Genomic DNA, 27,644 nt, shown 5'->3' on the forward strand with positions numbered 1-27,644 from the left:
CGGCTCGAAGCCAATACAATTGCGGGTCAGTTGTTTGTTGCCTATAATGTTAAATATAAAACTTAAAAATTAGAAAATAATATTGATAGGCTCTATCAAAAAGATCAAAAAAATTCATTAACAAAATTTTATGAGTCGTGAAAAAGTAACTTCTTAAAGTTGTAAGCGCACCTTTTTAAAATTACATTACATAATTGCATTGGTATTTATACATAATAACTTTTAACTCTGTAAAACTGAAACAGTCAATCAGTAATAATTATTAAGGTGCGGCTTAACACCATGGCGAACATTTGCCATACATCAAATATTTGTTATTCATCAGATATGTGTTCCTCGTTGTTATATGTAAAACACCAAACAACCTAGCCACAATAGTGATGTATAACAAATATTTATTGTTAGACGTATATAAGTATTTGTCTCGCCCTTACATCATGTTGGTATTTTTAATTAATAATTTTGATATATATTTTTATTTTTAATGAAACATATTCCGTCGAGTTTGAAATGAAAACAATAAAAATTTAAATGAAAATGGGATAAATTTTATCTTGGTAGTTCACAGCAATAATATTTACTTTACACTCTAGAAGTCTAGATAATTAAAACAATGGTAGGTGCCAAATAATGTTGAAATTTTAGATTTAGGACTGTTGTAACATCAAGTTGTGTACATAAAATTTTCAATATCTTGCACACCTCATTTCGTGCACTTTTCGATATATCCCACAATTAAGCCGTAGAAACTTGGATTTAGAAGGGGGCAAACATGTGATCTGAGACATTATTTACTTGTTCTCGTGGTATGTATACTATTTTTCTGCTCAACGGAGGCGGAAAGCAACAACTTACCTTAGCACAGTGGGCCGAAAGTTGACACTTTCCGCCCGGGAGGGAAGAAAAAATATTTTTTATACTGCATATATTTGATCATTTTGTATGTTCAGAGTGGTCACATGTGATGTTTCACAAATATTTGTTGTGTGTTGTATTTTTATACGACAAATAATCGTTGTGTTCGTCATTGTGTGAATCCTCACCTTTATGCAAAGATTAAAATAAATATTAAATAATAATAAACACTTAGTTTGGTGTGAGTAGTATAGTTTTAGTACCGCTGAGATAAACATTATTTTATTTTTATACAGTGGGTAGAAGAGTGTGAGTGTGTAGATTCGGATCAGTGAGTGTGTTGCTTGTTAATAAAAATTATTATTTTTAATTTGAATTATTTTAAAAAATCACAAAACTTAGCGCTATTTTAGCCAATAGAAACGTAGTATTTAAAGGTAGTTTTCCCTTTTTTAATTTTCTTTTGCACTAGTGATAAATTTACATACTGTATACATAACTGTTTTTCAGTGATTTTTTGAAGCTTTTTTTTTATTTTGTTTGGTTTTTTTTGTCTGTTAGATGGGGAATCCAGTTTGGTTTGTTTTTTGGCTCCTAATTTTAATATTTATTTCATGGTGGGTGGCATCATTTTGCGCCTTTTGGTATATTATTGTTTATACATTAACATTATGCTTCCCTGGATTAGCGGTAAGTAATTTTTTTATTCCGGTGAGTTTTTTAAATTATTTTTCAATCTGTGAAATTACAGGTGTATATTCATTATTCATACGTAAGCAATTTGATAATATTTTAAATTTGCATATACTATTTGATTGTTGTTACATGTATAACTAGTAGGTACAGTGTACAATCATGCTTATTCCATTGCGATATTTTAAGGCGGATCATGGTAAAATTTTTCAATTGATAACTTTTACAGCATTGGCTATTTGTAAACCGCTCGCTCCCGGCTTCATAGTTTCAATGTTTTTTAGCATATTTTTTCTCATCAACAAAAAGTTCTATCGGAATTTTGATTAGGTAAAAATTTTTAGTTTTGTTTGAAGGATTAACAGTTGCGTTTATACGTCGATATCTGATGTATTTAGCTATTGTTTAACCAATTAAGCTTATTTATTTGCTAAGCAGAATTTGTGGCTTTTCATGAATGTTTTTGCTTTCCATACACCCACAACAAATCAACAAATACAGATAGATTAAAGCTACTATTTGTACTTTGTACATGATATTGCTACAAAAAATTTAATTAAAGATGTTGTTTAACGATTTAATAAAAATGTTGTTGAAAGATTTAAAAAAATTAATTTATGAATAATTGCTTGACTCAAACGCAAAATGGTTGTTATTTTAAGTAAACTTATTGAGGCCTTTTTAGGCTCCAAATTATTCTTTTTTACTTATCTTTCATTTGCCGTTAGTTGCATACAGTAGCTTAAATAAGTATTTACCGATTTGTGGAGTTATGGAATAAAAAAATTTTCATGAAAACCGCAAATCTCTAATAAACAAATAAGTTAACTATTACAAATTTCCAAATTCATCAACTCCTACTTTATTCAACAATGTCTTTTCTTTGTGGGTTAAATTTAATAGTGCCCATAACTCAACTATTGAGTTTTGGACAAAAGTAGATATATATAACGCTCTTTCGACTTAAAATTGACCAAAGAATACGCTCTTAAGCTAACTATATCGAGTCAAGGGAAACTTTGAAAGGTCACCAATTTCTGGAGTGATTCAAATCTAAACTTGTTTTAAATCTGTTTTAATAGCATCTAAAAAAATTTTAAAACAGTTTAAATTTTGCATTTTTATGTGAGGTTAAATAAAATTTCTAAATTAAACTAGTTTTTAAAGCTAATATTTGTACGAGAAACAGTAGGTTAGAATTCACAATCATATGTAAAAATTGTTTTAAAAAATAAATAAATAAAAGTCTATACAAATTCTTGCACGATTTTTAAATAATTTACCGGATTGTGACTCGAAATTTAAAAATAGGATTAGATAACAGCAACCAGATGTTGTTATTTGACAAAATATAGAAAAATTCTGAAATTATTTTCAAAAGTTATTCACTTATTCAACATTTATGAAACTCTCAAGTGACATCCATATACAAGTGTATTATTTTTGAAATTATTTGCTTTTCAATTTAATAGCGTAAAAATATACTATGCATCATCTTAATGTAGAGGAGTGATTTTTGGGTGTAAATTAGTCCAAATATCAGGCTAAGAAGTTTTTGGCAAATGAATTTAACTCCGCAGTCACTTCCACAAAGATTTTAATTATTATATATTTACTGGATTTAAAAAAGACACTATAAAATCTTAAAACAATAAATTTCTGAAAAATTAGAAGTAAATTCCCCTCTAAGCATTCCGTTGCAAGTGAAGATTTTATGCTTTTGTCAAAGGTGTAAAATTATGGAATCGATTTTTATCGCCCATAATCATAATCCACGTTTAATTTCACAAAACCTTTTAAAAACAGACAACCTTGGCTTGTTAATTTTTATTTTATCATTGTGGATATTGTTTTTAGTATTTATTTCACTTTGTAATTGTGTGTGATGATTAATACAAAGATAAGATTAAATTTTAATTACTTATCCCGCATCAATAAACCTTAAGTGAAATAATATTTAAAAAATATATATTTAAAACAGATGAAAGCAAACAATTGACTGATTTAATTGTTGAAATACCATGTATAGACAGTATTAATTACGCAATCGTTTGTTTTTTTTTATGTCATGTAAATAAAGAAAGATAACCATTCTTACACTACAAAGTAATAAGAGTATCGTTCCTCACACTTCCTCAATGGATATAGTAATAAACAAACAAACACATACATGGTATATGTAACGTATAAATTTAAAATACATACTATACCTGTATATATATACTATGTAATATTTCTAACCTAATCTGCGCCCTAACGGGTAAACAGTTTTTGAGATATCGTGTTCACAGGCAGGCAGACAGACAATCGAAAATGGGTTCTTTAGGTGATTTTATGAACACCTATACCAAAATTTTGTTCGTAGCATCAATATTTTTAAGCGGTACAAACTTTGCACTAAACTAAGTTTACCTAAATATATTTCAGATATAACAAAAGTTTAAATGTAAAAAATGTTCCTCGTAAAAAAAACAATTTTGCCTCAAACATTTTTTGAGGTCGCAAATTATATAGTATGTATTATATGTGAATATCAGTAATGTGTGTGTGACATGTATGTTTGTCTGGCTATCTAAGAGTGGCTATCTGTTTACTTACATGATGTGAAAAAAAACGATTCCGTAAACAACACTGTCTATAAATGGATTTCAAAAGTTAACTCAGTCAATTGTTTGTTTTCGCTTGTTAGATATTTGTTTTGTATATAATATAAATAGATGATTTGGTAACCCTGAATCCAAGTAGGCAACGATTAGAACGTCTTGCGCTTTTGTTTTCTAGGCGCTTTCTTTCACTGATAATTTTTAAGAAATTTACTGAAAACGCATTCAAACCAAATTCTTTTTTTTACATTACTGGGGCCACCATCGTATTCTGAAATAATGGATTGTCCTCATTTCGATGACAAACTTGTAACTGGAGGTTTTTTATTGGTTGTCATCTTCTTTGTTGGCTAAATTGTTTCGTACAAATTCGTTAAAAAAGTTTCGATTGTTTATAAGCGATTAGGTAATTGGCTCTATCTATCTATATTGTTCTTTCGATATCGATTTTTTTCAGTCGATTTTCCAACGCATTTCCATACAGGCGTAAAAGTCTATATGACGAATCATCTAAAACCAAAATTTATGCGAATGAAAGTATTTGTTATTTCCACAGTAAAAACACTCAAAACGTTATCAAAAATGTAATTAGTCACAGTATTTTTAGAATAACAAATCAAAATACCAAAAAATTTACGTAAATATTTCATTATTTTTTAGAATTTTCATTTATTTATATTTTAAAATATTTATCGACAAATATACAATAATGCTTTAATTGGAAAAATACTAAAAAAATATTAATAATAATAAATTCTTAATCACACAAAAAAATTAAATTCTTATGACTAAAATCATAACTTACTATCGCCTTACAGCAGTAACGTAGCCAGAATATTTTCAATAATTTAGTTTAATATCTTTTACTAGTTTTCGAATTCATTGTATTTACAACAAATATCACTGGAATATATATCTGAAATATTTCGCGAAAAGAATATTACAACGTTTATAGTCGAATTGGTAGGAATTGAGATTTATTCGAAAAGTAATTTTTCTGTTTAAGAAATGATTTTTACTGTCCTAAAGGATAATATTCGTTTCAGTATTACCTGTTGATGTTCTGCTGAAAAAAATACAGAATTCTTCGATAAGCGATAAATTTTCAAACTTCACAGAATTCTGATAAATTAACAATGTAGGAATCATAAAAGAAAAACATCAGATGCTAATATTTGTTAAAAATTTACACATGAACAAGTGAAAACAAACAATTGACTGAGTTAATTGTTGAAATACCATGTATAGACAGTGTTGATGAAGCAATCGTTTGTTTTTTGACGTCACGTTAATAAAAAAAGATATCCACTTTTAAATAGCTACACACACACTGATATTCCCATATTAATGCATACTATAAAATTTGCACCTAATAAGCGCCCTCGTGGGTAAACAGTGAAGTTTACAAAAAAATTTTTCAAACAAAAGTTGTTTATTTTTTTATAAAGAACATTTTTTACATTTAAACTTTTGTTCTATCTCTAACGGTTTACAAGATGGGTCCTACGGACCCAAGACCCAATTGACCCATATTGCTCATTTACGAACTTGACCTCAGTTTTTAGGTCCTGAGTACGCTATAAAAATTTCATCTTGATATCTCTTTTCGTTTTTGAGTTATCGTGTCCACAGACGGACGGACGGACGGACGGTCGGACGGACGGACAACCGGAAATGGATTAATTAGGTGATTCTATGAACACCTATACCAAAATTTTGTTCGTAGCATGAATATTTTTAGGCGTTACAAACTTTGGACTAAACTTAATATACTATGTATATTTGATATATATGGTATAAAAATACACAGAGGACCCAACAAGTTTTGTCCAACTTTTTGACTAATTACGTCAGTGTGAGTCAGGGAATTTTTTTATATTTTTTGCAATACTATTAAAATATATTTTCGTATTATTGTGCAACTGTTTTGTAATATTTAAATGTTTTTAATTAGATAATTGTTTCTTAGTTAGTTCATAGATAATGGTGACACTCCTTTGAAAAAGGTCAATATTTTAAATATTACATTTTAGAATTTGTTTAAGTCTCTTAATTAATAATTTAATGATGTAACGTGTTTCATGACGTCAATTTTTAAAACTGTATAATTAAAAGTAAGAATCAAGTTTTAAAAGGTATAATATTTATTTCATTACAAAATTGTTTATCAATATTTCTTCAAGATTGGTGAAATATTGGGAATGGACGAGCGGTTTCAGAATATTAAAACATTATTCGCGAAATAAATTTTTATGAATGATTTTAATTAAAAATTTTGGTGTCCAATTTTACTGTTGTAACAAAAAAATTACTCGGAAAACTTTCGATCCTTATTCATCCAGAGACATAACACGGCACGTAAAATGCCCAAAAAATCGAATTTGAAAATTTTCTTTGACTTTGAATGTATAGGTTTATCCTCCTCTGGGCAAATCAGCGACTAAATCATTTTAACATAAAACGTTTGTCTTAAGGCGGCGCCATATCATCGAATACACAAAAATTACCTAGACCCTAGACGAACAATTGGACTAAAAGAACGGTAAATTGAACTAAAAGAACGATTGGCTCTTGTACATTTCTTATGAAAAATTATGTCCAAATGAATCTGCTTATTATATAATGTTTTTTGGTTCGAAATGATAATTATGTCAAGTCTTTTGTGTACAAACCTCAAACAATGTTTAAGAATATATTTAACTTCTTTTTTCCTTCAAATATTTTCAGCATCACCACTTTTCCAAAATGAGTGTGCACATTGGTTCACTTAAAAATGTTAAAAAAAGAAAAAAATATGGATATTTGATAATCTTTTTTCGTTATGATGCGTTTAATTATTTTGATCAAGACTGTATCTGTACATTGAAGTTATACAGTAAACTACAATAAACCTAAATACTTATTATATTAGATCATACATTGATTAATATGCAAATCCGTTACGTTATGCACTTTTCTATAAAATAACAATAAAATAACGTTTTTTTTATATAACCACCATTAATTTAAATATTTTTTTCTGTTTTAGGATCTGGCGAATTTATTATTAAAAGGTGTTCAATTTGTACATTATTGTGCGGATGGAATGTTAAACTGTAAATCATTGACGTAAAAAAATCAATTCAAATGTATGTACTTAACAACAAGGCCGTAGCCAAAGGTTTATTTGAGAATTATTTTACATGGTTAATATAACCGATTTTTGCATAAACAAATCTTCATATACTATAAAAAATAAGGACAACCGATGTCCGGCGATTAAATTTAAACGATATTAAAGATTATTAGCATTGTTTTCAATTTGAATATTAAGTATAAAAACAAGTGTTTAAGTGTAAAACTTGCGTAAATCAAGCTTTTAAAAAATATTACAATTACTTCACAAACGACAACTCAACGATCATATGAGCTCTATGTGAATTAAAATATGCAAATTTGAATGTAGATGTTTGTATAGTTCGTTCAAAAATAGATAAGATACTGGGTCAAATGATTCAGCACATCATTTAAGTATTAAGTAAAATTCTAAGGTGTAATAAAAGAAGAAAGAAAGTTTCTTAACACTTAATGAAATTTTTGGCTCCTTTTTTATTGACAATGAAATCGTTTGAATCAATTTCTTCCATATAGAGATTTGATAAAAAACTCACAAACCAAGAATTTATATTGTTAAATACCCAAATGGTCTAACGCCGTCCAGGGCCTAACAATATAGTAAGGACACAATACTTCCTATGTAGAGCGCCCATGGCTGAATTTAAGGCGCTGTCTGGACGGGATCTTATCATCGGTCATTGTGATTGAAAACATGTTTTCAATCATACGTTCTTGCCACAAACTTTACATTAACGTGATAACAGTACAATAAATATTTTTTCTATTTAAGCCTAGTGTTTTACATTGAGCTAATAAGAACACACAGGGTAACTAATGATTTAAAAGCCAATAATGTATTCGAGCCCAAGAAAATAAGTGCAACTGACTATCCAGTAACCACTTGTTTTTTCCATGATGTAATTGTATTATTTTTTATCTTATTATTTTATGGTTTGTTAAAAATATACGTAATAGGGTATTTTTCATCAATTTAAGTACCGTGATCTAACACTCTTGCATTTTATCTACGGCCTTGTTTAGTACTACGTAGAAAGAAACTAAATATATACATACCTATTTTTCATTAATATGTATGATTTAAGCCATTCAATTTTCATTTTTTAATATTAATAAAGACATTTAATTTTATTTTAAGTTTTTGTACAAAATAATATTGAGTACAAAATTTGATTTAAAGATGGTATATTTATGACTGACACCCGTAAACAATCAATATAATTGTTAACAATAATACAAATATATAATTATTATTATTAATTAATACAAATATATTTATATTCATTGAATACTGTTCTTATTAAATTCGAAGCAAGAACCAAAAGGTGCAATATTTATTATTTTTGCCAATAGAGCGTTAATTAGTCTTTATCGTTGTACGATACATAAATAGTTATAAAATCGAAGTGGAAATTTAAATTGCATAAAATTTTCCGTCCAGTATTTTTGAATTTGACTCATATGGCTCAATTTTGTTTCTTGTAAAATCATTCATTCATTTTTTTAAAATTTGCTTTAATTTTCAAGTTATTATACATATTTACATTTTTAATCATTATTCGAGTGTAAATAATCATTTGATAAATATGAAATATGAATGACAAATACACAGACTTTATATTAAATCTAGCCCAACAATACATGCTCTTCTGTCCATTGTAAGTGTGTTTGTATTTGATCCCAGCCGATAGTCATACTGAGTGCAAATATAGTATTGGCATCTCACGTATCTTAGAGTACCTCTGAGTTAATTTTTATTATAAACATGTAAAGATCCATCATGATTACTGCCTACACGGTAAACCTATTTTTAATAAAAGTCTATGGCTAAATGTTAAAAATTGAATAATTCTGTTTAAAATTATGTTGAGTATATATGGAAATAGAATCACTATCATAAACTCTCTAGCATAAGTATGGAAATATACGTATAATAGAATTCATAATAAAAATTATTTTCATAGTCATAAATTTTATGAGCTGTGAATAACTTGTTTATTGTAAAATGTAAATCAACGAAAATAAAAATCACCTTTGCCTTAATTGTAGTTTAACTTACTTACCATTTCATTATGTATAAACTTTGAAAGAAAATTAAGAACTATTTTTAAAATGTACGAAACATTTCTTGATAAAGTAATCGAAATCGTAAATACCTCAGATAAAAACTTTGTAAGCTATGTTGTTTACGAGTTAAACTTATTGTTTTCGAATATTACGAAAGAAGTCGTATAGACTGCATTTGCTTCAGAAAATTGCTATATAAGAGACAGTATTAAATGAATTTTGGTGCAATTAGAAAAACCAAGCCATTAAATTATATTTTTCTTGTTAGACTTTATATTCTTGTTAATAATAGAGTTTTATATTAACGCAATTTTTAAAATTATATATATTTTATAATGTGAAAAATGTTGTATGATAATGAAATTTTCAATTAATTTTCTATGAAAAAATATAAATTGTTTTTGAATATTTAATCCCATAAACTCAGATTCCTAATCTTCTGTTGTAAAATGTACCTTCCGGGAAAACGTACGTATAATGTAAAATAAATGTATTTCAAACTTGTTTAGAATAACTAAAGGCATTTTGTAAACAATGGGGATAAAAATAGAGATATGCATAGTGTTAATTGCATTTTAATAACTTTTAAATTAATGAAATCATTAAAATGTATACAGACAATGGGTTCTCTCCTCATTGCGTCATGGCGCATATCAGTCTCCAGATTATAAAAATTATCTTATTTGTATACAGAGTGTCCCACGACTCGATGGTCACATATAGTAATATCTGAACAAGTTTAAGTAGAAAATGCCTTTTGGGCTTCCATCCAAAACCCAATAGTCCAGGAGTTATGAACACTGTTAAATTTAACCAAAAAGAAAAAACATTGTTGAGTAAAGTAGTTTAATGTTTTATGAATTAGAAATGTCCATCGAGTCACGGCACCCTGTATATGTGACGACACTAGGTAGATATATTATCAGACCCAACTTAATTGAAATTGTATCTAAGTACAAATAAGTTAGGTTTCATTCGATTCATTCGATTATGGAGTAAATGTTTTGTAAAAAATTGGAGTCAGTAACATTATATAAAATATGAAATAATATATGAATGTTCAAATGATATTGCTCATGATTTTACACCTGGATGTGGTAGACTTTTGAGTATTTATTATAATTATTAAAATAAAGAGATGAGACTGATACATGGAAAATAAAACAATACCATAAGAAGCTATACGATTTTTAGAATATATTAAGGGAACAACATTATGTGCAGTCCGCCACTAAATTAGCAACGAGTTACATACACAATATGAGTAATTACGATTAGCTAATTCATACTGATGATGACTACTTGGTGGTCGAAATACGTATTTATATAACACAAAAAATTGATCTAGGGAATTGGGGCAAAAATCGAAATTTAACATTACGAGTACCAATGAATATTACTTATTCATAAAAAAATCTAACACAGTTGCTTGAATTACACAGGAAAAGCATTATAGAATACATAGGTATATTCGATTTTTTTAGCTTTAGAAATTGTGGCGAAACTATGAAAAACATTTTTATTGTATTTGTACTTCTATTTTTGACTGCTTAAATGGTATATTATTTTGAATTCCATGGACACTTAGGGTCATGTATGTATTGGAAAACAAATTGAGCGATGTTACAATAAATGTGTTTTCCTCTAGGGTAGCAAACATCGGATAGCAGTTACCAACAATCTGGGGCAGTAAAAATACTGAAGAACATTTTCTCAAATATATACACACTTGAGAGTAAAACATCTGAAAGTTTTTCTCAAATTAAAATACACTATATTAATTTGTTATCTCAGTTCCTTCCTGGAAAAAAGTTATAATAAAAACTAGCTCATTTGCAGGTTTTTACTTATTTATTAATATTTAAATTCTGTTCACCGAATAATGAATATTTGACCGTAATAATTTATTTTTATATTTATATAGTTGTTTAGGCGTTACAGCAAAGTAGTCGGCTGGTTTAACTATCAATGGTCCACCAAACATGTCTTGAACGGCAATGAATTCAAAATCAACTTTTGCGATAAAGAATCCATGATCTAAAACAGTGAAAAAAATTATTAACAATTTTTAAAAAATATTTCTTTAATAATCTTGACAACATTACCTGCTGGCCATGAACTCATTATGGGATGGCGTTGGAATAAAGTATCTTGGGCAAATTTATGTTCCTCAGTACCGTTTTTTACCTAAAAATAAAATAAAGTTAAGAAGCTGAAATCTTCCAATTCCTTCTATTTTGCCATTTATTATAGTTCTAGCAGTAAATTAAATTATCCTATTAATTAACAAGAAAGCGAGTTTAATTTAAGAAAATGAGAAAAAGAAAGAAGAACCAAACATTAAATAAAACTAAAACAAATGCTCCTTGTGATACTCTATGTATGTTTTACTATCTTTTTCGATTATTTCGGCTCCTGAATTATTTTAAGAGGCTGAGTACACATTATCCATGCATTAATTTTTGATGACTTCGAGTTGAGACATATGACATACTATATAGTTTTTGTAATAAATAAATATCACGATATTCGAAATAAATTTTATATCCGTTTGCCAACTTCAAAACACGGACTAAAATTTAATTAAATGAAACATTAAAAACTAGATATTATGTGGGAGTATTGCCGTGTTTAGAAAGATAAGCTGAACATTGTTCTTTAAGGAGGTCATCTTATATACCCTTCCCCTTTGTATAAGCTTTCCTTGAAGGATGATACGCCATTCCTATTTTTAGAGGATAAGCGCAACGTGTATTATGGTTACGCGATATATTCATTGTCGTACAAGAGTTTAGCACATATTGATACCCGTTAAACGCTTTCCTTCAAGTATATCATTCTATCACGTTTCCTTCTGTATGTAAGATAAGAGTGTTAGTATGTGTTTAGCTTATATTACAAACAAGAATCAAACAACTCAACGTTAGAAAATAGAATTCTCTGTTTGGTTTCACCCATACAATGCGTTTTGGCTTATTTAAGTATTTTTAAAATATTCTATAAAGTAGCATTCCAAACTACACAAAACATTACTTACTTTAACGAAACGTCCACTCATCATTACGTGGCTACATCTAGGATCTTCTGGATCATATTTATTATCCGTACAATAGTTACCTTCTATCAAACTCATCATTAAACTAACTCGATTATCTTTCTGTAAAGTAACATCGTTTTTAATTAATGAAAGAGCTTAAGAAAAGAATAGAAGTATTTATGATATAGTCGCAGAAACGAAGCATTGAACTTCGAAAAATTTGAACAATAAGTCCGATTTGAATGCGCTTTTCGGCATTCGATTCGTTAGAATGTCAGGAAACTTTGGGCCTAAATTGATTTATAAGAATTTAAAAATATGCACTTTGCATAAATAATATATGCATTTTAAATTAACTGTAAATATAATACATTGACAATTCGGTTAATAGTGATGAAAAGACTCCAAACTTGTTACTCGGGGGTTTTTGGGGTCCCCAAACACGAATGCCCGATTCTGACACGATATTCGTGTTCAGCAACCCCCAAAACCATATCATTTTCATCACTATTAACCTAATTGTGAATTTAGTATATTTACGGTTAATTTAATAATACAATAATTATAATATTAAGAAGAAGAATATGAGAAAAATACTTACTTCTACATCCATTCCTGTAAAATCGATTTCTGGCAGATACATGTAGGTAACACCAGTACCATTTTGTACAGGACCATCACTGATTGAAGTTATACTAACAAATGGATATCCGGCAATGCTTGGTATTGACGAAACTGTGGAAATTGATGTATAATCTAGAAAATTAGTAAATGTTTTTAAACTTTATACCTATACTCATCCGAAATAAAATGATTTCAGTTTTTGGAAAATTAATTAACTTTGGAAAATGTAGGTATTGAAATATACAATAAATATTTGTTTAAAATTTGGAGCATACATTCCCGGAATTGTTATTTCACAAAAATATTTCGAGCGATATCACAGATTATACAAAAAAATTTTTCTTAAAACTTTTCCGCTCTGTGTCTTGGGAACGAATCGTTAGTGGATAAATGGCCAAATGAACTTCATTTTAAAAAAATGACTGAAGAATAAGCTCTTAAATTTTGTACTTATATAAGAAACATGTATACTTTTATCTCATCAAGAATGATACTGAACTATGAAACTAAATGAACAGTATTGGTGTAATTGAAAAACTTCAATATTCAAATTAAGGCCTGCAAAAAAACTATGGTGAACATTTGAATGATTTGTGAGCAATATAACTTCAATGTCTAATCTTCAAAATGAAGTGTAATTTACTTTGGTACTTTGAATATTGAACTTTTTTAAAAAGTATTACTCTTATTGAAAGACCTTACATTATACAAAACAACTTTTAAAATGGCAAACTATGCTTAGTAAAGTTAGGTCTATACGATATGATTTTCTAATGTAGTTGTAGAACATATTAGAGAGTGTGTTCTCAAGGCTTAATAAAAATTAATATTCTTATTACATTATTATGCAATGAAAAAACATTTTCCATTCAAAAAAATTAATAAATTAGCATTAAAATTTATAAAACCTGAAATGCAATATAAAACTAAACGTGTGTCAAGTATGCAAAAATGCAAAAACTAATGAGTTGGTTCGTTTATATATTAAAACTGGAGCAGGAAGGATAAGCTGTCCCACCCCCTAAAAACTTGAAAAAAGTAATCAAGTGCCAGTAATTTATTGACCGATTCATGATTTTCACTCAAAAAATAGTATTTTAAAGACTGGGATTCCGCATCATTTTTCGCCTTCACGAATCCTTCGAACTTGAATTTTGGGTATACATTTTGAATTTTTATACGCTACATTTAATAATTATAAATTTTGTTTGTCCATCATTGAGCCCACCCCCCTAGCCAACTTTCTGCCGACGCCCTTGTAGTCTGGCCGTATCCAAAGAGACCGTAAACACTAGCCAAAGTTGTAGAATACACTTGGTATTCTACATTCTTGGTATGGCGACACTATCACAAAACTTCAAGTCATTTCTACAAGTATGCCGACTCTGAATATATCGAATTACGTAATTCTTGAAAGGAAAATGATGATAACAACGCTGATCGCCCAGGAGTAATCACAGGACGATTATTCGAAGAAGCAAATCATTTTCAAACTTGACTTACTTTTTGGGCTGGTCTAAAAAGCCGTCATACCACTGTAAAATTAAGGATTTGCAGAGATATGATGCTGTTCGAAAATAATTAGTTAAATCTTGTTTTCATTAATATTTAAGAGTTTAATCAAGAACTTAATCAGAAAGTAGTAAGTTGTCCGAAAAGTACATGATCTTATTTCAGAGAAATATATTTTATGAATAGTAAAAATTATAGGAATACCTGAATTGTGAACAATATATCTTGCTGTTAAGGCTCCATCCTTTCTTGGCGGTATATCTTTAAAACACAAAGACACCACTATTTGGCTAACAAAAATTACAACAATTGAACAAAGATTCATTGTGCTTATAAAATGAGAGCAGTTATTATTATTTGAAACTAAATTGATCGAATGGAAGAATTTAATTGCGTATGTTAAAAACAAATGAACAAATGGTCAATTAATTCATTATGAAAGGTATATATTGTAAATAGTTAGACGCGACCGCGGCGTGGCGATTGCAAATCGCATGTAATTAAATATTAAATACAACTTATTAAATCAATGTCATTTTTATATAAAACTATCTGTACAGTGTATTAACTGAACTTTTAAACTACACGATAATATAATTCAAACACAATAAAAGTCTATTGAGTTGGCTGTAAATATTTTCGCATTGATCAAAGTTCGTACAGAACCTATGAATATATCTTTTCTTCGAGGGGTACAAAATAAATAATTTGGATCTGTAATAAATTATACCCTCCTTTATTGTTCATGGAGTCCACTTCTACCCAAGAAATATCTAATAGGTAAGGGTTACTTCTCTTATACATCTCTTAAGGATGTGCGAAAAAAGTGCAAAAATTTTGCCACCATTTAAAAATTGGCATATCTCGATCAATTTTGAAGCTAGAAAGTCGAAAAAAAAAACAAAAATGTGCACAATTATTTCAGCTATAGAACTTATTTTTTTATTTGATACATAGTTTTTTTTTGTAATTTATAAAAAACTACAAACCTCCTTCAAATTTCGCATTTATTTTGCTCCCAAAAGTTATGCACACCTCCTGGGATTCGATAAACTCGGAATTGGGCAAATAAAACGAAAATATATCACTGTATATTTTAATAAATTTATCTTCCATGATTTATTTTAAGGTTTTTTTTTTTTTAAATTTAAAAAACCGATTGTAACAATTTTTTGATTTTTTAAAAGCATCATCAGACAATAAACACATTATCAGAATTATTGTTTGATGATGCTTTTAAAAAAGCGAAACAATTGTTTCAATCGGTTTTTTATAATAAAAACAAGTGAAAACAAACAATTGACTGAGTTAATTGTTGAAATAACATATATAGTCAGTATGTTGATTACGAAATCGTTTAGTTTTTTCACGTCAGGTAAGTAAAGAAAAGATAGAAACTCTTAGATAGCCACACACAAATATCTGATATTTCCATATAATATAATACTATATAATTTGCGCCTCATTTGCGCTCTCACGAGTAAACAGTGATATTTACGAAAAAATGTTTCAAACAAAACTTTGATTTTACATTTAAACTTTTATTCTATCTCTGGCGGTCTTCAAAATGGGTCCTTCGGACCCAAAATTCAATTGACCTATGTTTCTCATTTACGAATTCGTCACTTTTTATGTCCTAAGAACGCTATAAATATTGATATCTTGCTTGTTATCTTTTTTCGTTTTGAGTTATCGTGTCTACAGCGACAGGCAACCGAAAATGTATAAATTAGATGATTTTATGAACACCTATACAAAAATTTTGGTAGTGACATCAATATTTTTAAACGTTACAAATTTGGGACTAAACTTAATATACCTTGATATATTTCATATATACATGGTATAAAAACCTTAAAATAAATCGTGGAAGATTTTAAATAAATTTATTAAAATATACAGTGATATACAGTGATCGCTATAGGGTACCTACATAATGCCATACAAAGCGCTATGCCCATGGTAGGATGGACATTCTGCAAACTCAGTTTTCGTAGAAACGTATAAAAACTTCCCAAAATATTTATATTAGTCTACAGTTTTTTTAGTTGTTTCACAAATTTTGAACCGGAAAATACTCAAATTAGATTATTTTTAGTAATATCAAATTTTCTTTGTTGGTTGGCGATTTATATTTTCAAAAATTTCCTGTAAATTTCCCCATTTTTTTATTGAGATAACAAAAAATATATGAATGGTGCATGTGATAAAGTCTAAATTCCATCTTATCAAATAGGAATAAATGGAATAAAAAATATAGGTTTGAGATTATTTCTTTATAAATTTTTAATTAAAAACTCATGATGAATTTATTTAAAACAAGTGAAAACAAACAATTGACTTAATTAACTGTTGAAATACCATGTATAGACTGTGTTGACTACACTGTCACATTACACATATACCTATACATGTCACACATACATAACTGATATTCCCATATAATACATACTATATAGTTTGCGCTTAATTAAATAATCAAGAACATTAAGGTATTTTTATATCATGTATAATTATATGAAATATATCAAGGTATACTAAGTTTATCCCAAGTTTGTATAAGTAATGTTATGAACAATATTTTGGTATGGATGTTCATAAAATTACCTAATTAGTCCATTTCCTGTCTGTCTGTTCGTAAACACAATAACTCAAAAACGAAAAAAGATATCATCATTAATAAATGATTAGCATAGACTCATCTTCTAAACCGTCAAAGATAGAACAAAAGTTTAAATATAAAAATTGTTCCATCTAAAAAAATTAACAACTTTTGTTTGAAACATTATTTCGTAAACATCACTGCTTATCCGTGAAGGCAAAAATTAGGTAAGAAAATTTGAGTATGTGTTATATGGGAATATCATTTATGTGTGTGTGACACCACAGTCGTGTTACATAAAGCGCATACTTGTGTGTAAATCTATTCGAACCTTCATGGATATTAAATCACGCGTTTCCAGATAGCGCTTGAAACGTCAAGCAGAGCGTGTGTAACTTCGGTATAACTAAAAACACCTTGAAATTTACATAGTAATCCTATAACTATTTATGGTTCTAATTAATCTTAAAACTTGCCTTTGCTAGCTACATCGATTAAAATAATTACCATTATATTTTGTTGACTCAGATATATTCTAAATACATTGTTTTTATTAATTATAAATTATAAAAGTTAAATAAATACTTAAATATCAAGTTTTACACTATACAAATATTGTTTCAAATGGGTCACATGGGGCTTTATTCAATCGAATAAAAGAAATTTACATTTATATTTATTTACACGTAAAATGATAAGAAAAATAAAGAATAGAATTTATTGCATTCGGATAAAATATCAATAAACTTATACTTTCTTTGATTCAAAAAACAACTTACTCCTCACATGTATCAACTATTTTGTTTACTGCAATTTTTGGAGATATCCGGCGGACCACATTAGTTCAAATGAGCTGAAATTCAGTTTGAGGGTTTGTATGGAAGGCAGATCGTGTTTATGAAAGCGTAAACCTAAATTTTTATCGCTTTGCACATCCATTCAAATTGAACTAAGAAGTTCAAAATTTGTATGTAGTTTGAGTTTGTGTCAAGGACGTTATTTTTGGGGGTTTCAACTTACCATCCATCTTCTCCTGAAATATTATTTTTCTTGTGATTCTTGAAATCTCTGCGCATCTCTTTCATCTCCTCCAGATTGAGATAGAGAAAAATTGATATGTATCCTAAAAAAATAGGCCAGTTCAAAGGTGTCGAGTGTCAAATTTCCGATCGATTTGCATATTTTGATTTTTTTCAGTTTTTCGTATTTTCTGAAAAATATATATTCCAAGAACATATATATTAAGGACGTAAAACTAGGGAGAAAAAGAGCAGGAAAAAAGGCGCCTATATGAACGAAGCGATTGTTGGGTACTTTGTACTGCGCATCAGGCAGTCTTTTGTTTCATGTCCTCAATATATATGTTCTTGCCAATTGAATTAGTGGGACCTTTTCATTTGAAAAAATGATTCTTTTTTGTTTCGGACAGTATGTTACAAAAATAATGTGATAAAATGAATAACAAATATTTTCTTTTCCCAACTTATTACTGTCTGCCCGAAATAATAATGAATCGTAATTGAAATGAAAAGGTCTATTCATAGATAAAGGATTTAGTTGGGTGTATTTTCAATACATGCGATCTTCTATTTACATGTTATATATCTATGGTTTTTTCCAACCTGATACTGAAGAGTTTACATTTTACTCGCAGCAAGACGCCACTGACCAGTAGGAAGTAGTTGTAAAGAACCAACTAATTCTTACAATCGAATCCAGATTTGAGAATAAAATAATTTTTACAGGCTAAGCTAGTAATTTAATTCCAGTGAGTAAATTTTATATATAAACTGAATTATAAGTAATGGTTGTCGTGGCATAAACGGGAAATTCCAAGACTTAATTAATTACCTCCGCCGAACGCTTGTGTTTGCCATCTAAATTAAAAATAATTTGAGGTTACATTTAAAATATTGGAAGAAAAAAAATTTTTTTACTGATGAAGAAAATGCGTGTAAAATTACGAATACCAACTAGAAGTCACGTTAATTGCCGTATATAATGCTTCAGTTAACAACTGTGGCTTGGCGTCAATAGAGCTGGAGCCTTAGATTTCAAAATATTGGTAGTTTTAAAGCTCAGCTTTATTATGAAGTCGAACGCTTTAGTTGTGTGACATTAGATAATCAAAAGATAATATTTGCGCAAACAACTTGCTAGCCTTATTAAAAGAGACCTAGAACAAATGATCTTGGCGAGCACAAGTGACCTTTCTTTTGTAATAAATTTTAACTCCATAAAGATTTTTGGAAATTCGAAATAAGCCTGGCTCTTAATTGACTTATCTATCAATATATTGATACAAATGTTTTCAAAAATGCGACTAAAACCAGAAGTATGAAAAAAATTGTATTTGTCTATTTATATCTATACTAATTTGCTCTTTGGACATTCCGCCCTCAAAATTCGGAATAAGCGACTTTAAATAATAAAATCTTAGGTGGAAAAAGATACACCAAATACGAAGCGAACCGCCATTGGCCCCTATGCTATAAATTAAAATAGCCCGAATTAGAATTAATTATTAGTATTTGAACAAAAAGGGTTATGGTTTCTTGACCAAGAAGTTTGGGTAATGGATTTGCTAGTTTCATTTTACTTTCATAGCAGTTTGAGTTGCCTTTTCCCCAGAAATAAGCAGTTAGAATAGTCTTTTGATTCTCCTGAAGCATTATGGCATTATTAAAATGTACTTGATTTAATTTCCACATTAAACTATTTTTTCAAGACCAATAATAAATATTCGGCTTCTCTTAATATTAAACTTATTTTTCATGACTAGTAATAAATATCAGGCTCTCTTCATATATTTTGAGTAAACTTAGCTTTGACTAAGGAAACGATAATCAGGGCTATGAACTGGGTTGGTTAATCATATACTTGAGTTAACATAACCAACAAATTAATTTGTAAACAAAAAATTTGTTGGTTAATCACAATACTTTCGATTCGACAACAACATGAGGACACCACGATTTAGTGTAACTCAAGATTCGAATTACCTTTTAGTAGAAATTCATGCCCCATATTGTGATTTACAAGATTTAGATGTAGATATTGAAAATGAAAATTTCATGTTTTATTGTAAACCATATTTTTTAAGGTAAATTAGACTATTTTATTAAATAAAAAAGATATCGTGTGTCTCACGTGAGGATAATTTGGAGTAGATAATTAGAGTGAACAGAGTATTATCTAAGTTTTTTGTGGCAAAATTAATAGTTTTTCCTTGTGATTGCGTTCATTCACTGATTCACGGATTGTCCATGCTTTTAACGGGACTGTGATTATGTTCATACACTATTTCTCAGAAAATCTGAGAAAAGCTCAAATATTCTGTTCACGCTAATCATCTCAACACACGATAGCGCATCTACGCCAAATTATGTTAGACTCACGCTAAACACACGATTTTTTAAACATGTTTTTACATAATAAATATATTTTAAAGATTACACTTACCTGGAAAAGTTAAAGATTCAGATACTAGCTGTGGAGTATTTGATGCTGATACACAAAAATTTAATTTTAAAATTGAAAAATGTAATCATGATGAATTCTTTCCCGATTTGGATATGTTAACGAAATTATTACAACCGAAACTAAATAAGAATACAGTCAATACCATTGAAGTTATCTCATCAGAGAATCAATCTGATGACAATTCTGATAGTGAATCTGATCAATGGTATGTTAATCAAGAAATTCCTAATGATAGAGAAAATTGTCTTGTTTTGAAGCAAGGATATGGTTTTGGCAACAAGCTTACGTCGTACTTTGATAATATACAGGTAATGAAACTTTACGTCTCTATTCTTATATGTTAAAGAGCCAGTAAAGTTTTGGAACGATGATAAGAATTTATTTAAACGGTAAGAATATTCAGACGTGTAACTAACGGCTATCTGACGTTAACCTTAATATTAGCTACTTTTATTTAAGAAGCTCCCAAATCGTCGTTTACGTTTTACTTAGATTATTCTTTGTTGGAGTTGATGAAAAATCGGAAGTCAAAAATCAATCACGCTGAATATTTTTTTTCACGCTAATCATCTATTCCAAATTATCTTGATACATTTATTTTTATTAAGTTTATTAATTTTAATTCCAGGATCCTTTATTTGGAATTTTGGATGATATTAGAGCCATTGAAATGACTCAAGAAGATCGTAGAAATGGAAGAATTCATTTTGAATCGTCTAGTTTTGATGAGAACATATACTTATATCAATATTTTAATGATGAAGATATTATGGATATTATAAATTTTCCTTCGCCATGGATCAAACTTGAAGTCGATAAGTGTAATTTATTAAATTTAATGCCGGATTAAGTTTAATATTTCAAAATTATTCATTTTATTTTTAGTAGAATATTCAGAATATGAAATGGATATTTTAAAAGAATTACCAAATAAAGAATATTTATTATCCACAAGAGAAGAAAATATTGTGCTATTAGGATTGGTTGATATTTTGTTTGCGTATTGTTATGATAAACGAACATTTGGATTTGAAAATAGCGTAGAAAATGGATGGGCGACAAATAAAATAAGTTCAACCTTATCTTGGTTTGATGTAAGTAAAAATGAATGGCCTTAGTCAGTTTTGATGGTGATGCGAAATTTCTTTGTGACGTTCCGGACCTCCGATGTATCATAACTTCCCAATTAAGCTGAACATAAAATATATTCTCATAAGTCTTTAAATTTCACTAGCTCCTTCGGTTATGTTTGAAACAACCTTGTCCAATAGGTACTTCTTAAAATTACAAATTGAATTTGGAAAAATCTTTGTGTTTTGTGTCCACCTTAGGGTCGCTGCTGGTCATTCAGAAAAATATTTTCCCTTGAAAATGGAAGATTTTCATTTCAGAAGACTATTTTTTTTTAAATAATCCAATCAATTTGGATTAAGTTGGATCGTTTCAATGAAATTCGGAGTACGTCACGTATTTGCATACAATCGACAACTATTTAAATAACCAAATGAGTTGATGTAATAATTTATCTATAAAGTTAAATATATTTGTTACAGATTTTCCAAGCATCGAATGAAGTAATTATTGCTAACTTTCGCAGATCACTTTGTTTTCCTTTATATAGAAATTTTAAATTATCGATAAAAATTTTTGATGATTTAAGATTGTTGTTGAAGTTTGGTAAAAAATTTATTCTCAAATGTTTGCTAGAAATTCATAAATGGTTTAACATGGGTAGTTGTACAGACCCAAGATATATTTTAAATGATTTATACGTCAAAGATTATTGTGTTTATATTCAAAAATGCAATTCTACGAAATTAAACGATATTATTAATGATTTAGATAAAGTAAGTATTATGCCCAAGTCTGGTCACTGCCTCAATATAGCATCCAAAATGTTTATAAAAATTTTACGATTTTCTATTTCTGGCATAAAGCTTGAACTTCGCCAAAAAGTAATCAAATGAGCTACTATGCTTAATTTCCCAACTTTAATTATTTATAACTGATGGATGTAATTTGAATTTATTTATTTATTTTTTATTATGGACCTATTGTTCGAAATATTAGTCCAACAACAAAAAAATCAGAAGTCCAAATATAGGCTCACACTAATTCTTTCTTTGTGTACCATATTAAAAAAGGTCTTTGCCAAATGGGGGAAATAATAAAACGATACAGAGGCTTTTTTTGTCATTTAAAAAATTCAAATGATGGATTCAGGTGAATGGCACATGTTATATATTTTCTTGTAGTTTTTTCTTTTTTATTCTTTCAAAATTTTTCACCATTAGTTCACTAAAAGAAATATTTCTAAATTTATCTATTAACTTTAAGAGTTATTCTTACCGTCATGCAAGCGTATTCATCGCATATAAGTTATAAAAATGCTAACGGAAAAATAGTTTACATTTATAGTAACTCTTCTAGAACTAAGATACTTTGATATTTAAAATTCTTTAAATTATCCTAAATTGATTGTTTTGCAAATCCAGTCCCGTCAATTTTAAAGTCAAAATAAAAAAGTAAACAGAACCACCTCAAAGTCAAAATAAAAGAGTAAACAGAATAATACCTGGACATTGGAAATACTTAAACCTATATCATATTGTAACAGTTACATAATTGAAATATTTTTGATTACAGATCGAAATTTCTAAAGAAGATTTAAATTTAAATTTAGTCAATATTGAACGTTTAGCAATACAAGAAATTTTAGATTCAAATATGGATACTTCATCTGAAAGCTGTTCGTCAGATTCGGACGATGATTCAAGTAGTACTACAGACTCTGACGATGACGATTCATCTGATAATATAAGTGTTATAGAAAATTTAACTGATAATCTAGATTGTTTAGTGATTAAATCAAATGAAAAATTACATTAAACTTTGTTATTTGCTTTATATAATTTATATTTTGAAATTTTCATATTTTTTTATAATAAAAGTTCGTTGTAAAATTATGTTGTGTTGTACTCATAGACTTAAACCTATAAGTTAAGTCATGTCCGACTATTTTGGTTAACAATTTTAATAGTTTTGGTAATATAAATACGAAACTAAATGGGCATCTGATAAAGAATGATGATATGAAAGAAAAGAATATATGAATAAAAAGATTGGTATAAAGTTATTAATCTTTATTATATTTCTCCATTTTATACGATGGTGGTCTTGATAATACTTCGTTCCTAAGGAAGTAGATGGCACGATACTACACTAGCGTTCTTAAAGTAAGAGGCACTCCATAAGCAAGAGTTAATAGAACGACGCTACATTTAGCCAAAAATGATTTAAATTTTCCATAGATAACATTTTATATCATTCAAACCTTTAGTTCTTAAGGCAACTGGTAGAGATTTTTTTGTATATACCCTTTTAACGGTTTATAATTAAACCATCTGAGAAAGACTGATTAAACTAGTAGTACTATAATTTACTATAAATATTACGAAATATGAAATAATAATGAAATTTTACTTTCTAGCAAATCCGCCCGTGACAGATGTCGCACATGTCATTGTTTTTTAAGTTTCATTCAATGTGGAAAAAAGAAAATTGCCGAACTTTGATAGAATTGTGCCGTTACTGAAGTTTGTGGAGGCAAATTCCAGAAAACACTTAATAGCTAGCATAGCCAATTTAACCGCCTCAATAATTAGTTATAATTCGCAAACTGTCGCTGTAGAAATTTCAACTTATAATATCTCAGTTCGATGCAAAGCAACATTAAGACTTAGCGCATTACTTGGCTTGTCGAAAAATCGATTGAGATGGGATCAGAATCGATGAAAACGTTAGAAAAAAGTATTCATTGATGGTGTAGTGATTTTGTCATTTTTCTTACTTAGAGACTTTTTCCCTAGCCGATTTTTATTTTGAGATCGATTCACGATGAGTTCTCGGGAAGCTACTAGTTAAGAAAAATCAGTATTAAATTCGTCGAAATTCATCATTGTAAGTTATAATAAAATTCATATCAAGCGGGAAAATTTCATTAAAAATTTCAGCCCTTATAATCTTACCTGCTCGTACTTACTAGATATTTTAGATATATATAAAAAAAATATTTTGAAAATGATAAATCAGCTCAATGTAAATTAGTGCATCTTAACAATATGTTTAATATGTGACTTTTGAAGAAACGACATTTTTTTAAAAGATGAATATCATTTAACTCATTAAAAAAATATTTATAACCAAACGACCTTCAAAGGTTACAAGAGTCACGGAAAATTAATCAAGGGTGTTTACTGTTTTGTTCCGGCAAGTAGTTTTATTGTTAGCAATTTTTAACAACATCAAATTGCATTTACTCATATTCATTTAATTATTTTTCAAAGAAGATAACAAGTAATAATAAATAAACTTTATAAACATACTAGTATGTTTGCTTTTGTCAAAAATTAAATATTATAAAATTTATGGAAGGTAAACGTGGTATTACAGACCATGCAGCTTCTCTAGACAAAGTGCTATTATGATAATTGAATATTAATCGTGCGTGCCATGTTGTCTTAGTCTGAAACCTAAGTTGGAGTTCCGAAATACATACTAGCATATTGGTCAGCGTATAATATTGTTTGATTATTCCTAAAAGCTTAAAATCGTATTTCCTAGGGAGATGTAAATATAGAAATTGGTCATTAGATGTCTGCCTGCCAAGTAGTGAGCTTGTTACCCGAGTGCTCTCTAATTAGCTCGATACCCATAGTAAGTGGCCAATTTTTAAAGTTATCACCATTTAATTACCTAGGAAATGCCCTTAACGTAAAATGTCATTGGCCAAGTGGTGAATTTGTTGGTAACGACCAAGAATACAAGTTTAAATTTTTTGTTCACAATTTGACCACTTACGGCTCAATTATGAGCATCAGGCTATTCAGGGAGTTCTTGAGCATGCACTTCACTGACAAGCCTTTTTATAACATCTCCCTAACTGTAATGGGAATGAATCCCTCAAATAATAAATTTCGATTTTTGCCCCAATTCCTAGATCAGTTTTTTGTATTTTTAAAATACGTATTTTCGACTACCAAGTAGTCATCATCAGTAAGAATTAGCTAGTGAACATTCACTAGCTAATTCTTACTGATGATGACTACTTGGTAGTCGAAAATACGTATTTTAAAAATACAAAAAACTGATCTAGGAATTGGGGCAAAAATCGAAATTTATTTCGACATATCCTAGAGTTCTCATTTATTATCTTCGATAATATTTATATGAATCCCTCAGACAAAGCTATCGCATTGGAAGGGCACAATGATACCAATATAGGACAAAATTCTAAGAAGTTCCTTTACAGTTCTTTGTTCCGATCTAAAATTAAATTAACGAGATCGAGATGGTGAAAATATATCAAAAGAAAAGCTGTAAGAGATAACATTTATATAAGTAGGCATACAGAGTTACTAGATGACCGGTGAACTTCTTTATAGCTTTTAATCATTTTACCACTGCTAAGCCCGCCTGCTAAACACAAACTTTATCTCCATCTCTTCCTAAATTAGACGTACTTCGGCCTGACTTGGGCTTTAGGCCCTGGAGCTCAAATGGATTATGAATTGCTAGCTAATAAACTATGCTTGACCTCACTTAGCCCGCCCGCTAAATGTCAAGTTAAACTCTTAGTCAATTAGACGGCCTTCGGCTTGCTCGCAATTCTCATACAAAATACTAATTTTTACAAACATTTTAGCAAGTGTATATCTTGTTCTAACAATTACAAGAAAAAGAATTTAGCCGAATGGGTGCAGCCATTTTGTAGTGATGCGTGCACAATCATTTTTGGCAACTGATTTTTATTTTAAACTAGTAGATTTTAAAAAAATTGTTCACATGCAATAATATATACTTGGGGTTTTATCTTAATTAAGATCTCGTCACACTTGTGATCAAATCGATCAGACGAATTGTTTATAACGGAAATTGGACTTGTTAAGAAACATTTAAAATCAAAATAAACAAGTTTGTTGGATATAACTTTTAGTGGCTATATCATTAACTTTTTCATTAAATAATTTGTCATGTGCATTGATAACTTGGTTATGATAAGTTTTTCCATTTTATGTGAATTGTAACTGGGGATATTTCACATTTAGAGTTTTAGAACTTAAATGAAACGATTAAATTTTGAGTTTAAGAACACAGTTCCTAAATTATATTGGACTACTAAAATCGTCATAAGGTAAATGCCAGATATGATAGCCTAATGATAAATTCTACAGATACTCTAATGTGTAACAGCTTTTCAACATTTTAGGCTAGATAGATTAGGCACCGGGAAAACATTATCTAACACGATATTATTAACTGACGCATAAACGCATAGCCGAAACCGCTGATCGTAGAGACCTGAAAGTTGGAGGGTGTTCTTTGTATGTCGTAGGTATCCGATAAGAAAGCATTTTCCGAAATTCTACCCCTAAGGGGGTATAAAACGGGTGCCAATTATTATGGGATAACGTGATTCTTTGTTCGTCCAATCAACTTCGAAGCCGGCGGTTGTCGATATAGGTTAATAATATTGCCTGTGTTTTTAAACAATTATACTAGTTATTTATAGGTATAGGCAATGATATTATTACATACTTAAATGATGAAATAATTATATAGGATATCAAATTAATAATTTAAAAATGAAATGATATAAAAGTTACAATTCGCGAGCCGCGCTAAAATCGATTTTGCACACAAAGGAATAAGAGAAGCTTATGAAAAATAAGTGTAGTATGAGGGCTGTACGGCGATATTTTATACCTTGTGGATTGGTTTGACAAATTATTGTAAACTTTGTACTTCTTGAAAATTGAACAAATTTAACTATTTATGAATACCGTATATCTTCTGCCATTTTCATCGATCAGCATATACCATATAAATTTTAATAATACATTTGCCTGGCATCCAAATTGTGATGGTCCCTCCGAATTTCTGATGATATTATCATATGTTGTCACAAAATTTTTGACAATAATTGCAATGTATCTTATTAAAAAATTTCGCGGTATGTTAGTACGTCCAATAAATAGCCGAACACGTGAAGGTA

The 27,644-nt window shown here is 28.9% G+C and overlaps 2 protein-coding genes and 1 long non-coding RNA gene across 3 annotated transcripts; 2 read left to right on the forward strand and 1 right to left on the reverse strand.

The window, feature by feature from the left end:
* The first annotated feature begins 1,114 nt into the window (after window positions 1-1,114).
* Window positions 1,115-7,953, forward strand: LOC123305317. Its single transcript, XR_006536837.1, has 3 exons — window positions 1,115-1,292; window positions 1,417-1,545; window positions 7,180-7,953. It is a non-coding gene; the product is annotated as an uncharacterized LOC123305317 (long non-coding RNA).
* Window positions 7,954-11,172: 3,219 nt separating this feature from the next.
* On the reverse strand, window positions 11,173-15,031 carry LOC123305281 (protein CREG1). The gene is made up of 5 exons (XM_044886955.1): window positions 14,710-15,031; window positions 12,971-13,125; window positions 12,370-12,489; window positions 11,438-11,519; window positions 11,173-11,369 (listed from the first exon to the last, which is right to left on the reverse strand). Exons 1-5 carry the CDS (start codon window positions 14,828-14,830, stop codon window positions 11,194-11,196), a joined length of 654 nt encoding a protein of 217 aa, XP_044742890.1. The 5' UTR covers window positions 14,831-15,031; the 3' UTR covers window positions 11,173-11,193.
* A 5,031-nt stretch (window positions 15,032-20,062) lies between these two features.
* Window positions 20,063-23,479, forward strand: LOC123291645 (protein SHQ1 homolog). The gene is made up of 6 exons (XM_044872007.1): window positions 20,063-20,210; window positions 20,559-20,898; window positions 21,219-21,411; window positions 21,476-21,684; window positions 22,144-22,437; window positions 23,237-23,479. The coding sequence occupies exons 1-6, from the start codon at window positions 20,068-20,070 to the stop codon at window positions 23,477-23,479; spliced, it is 1,422 nt and encodes a 473-aa protein (XP_044727942.1). The 5' UTR covers window positions 20,063-20,067.
* The last annotated feature ends 4,165 nt before the right edge of the window (window positions 23,480-27,644 follow it).

Source organism: Chrysoperla carnea, chromosome 1, assembly GCF_905475395.1.
Source record: "Chrysoperla carnea chromosome 1, inChrCarn1.1, whole genome shotgun sequence".
NCBI classification, from domain to species: domain Eukaryota; kingdom Metazoa; phylum Arthropoda; class Insecta; order Neuroptera; family Chrysopidae; genus Chrysoperla; species Chrysoperla carnea.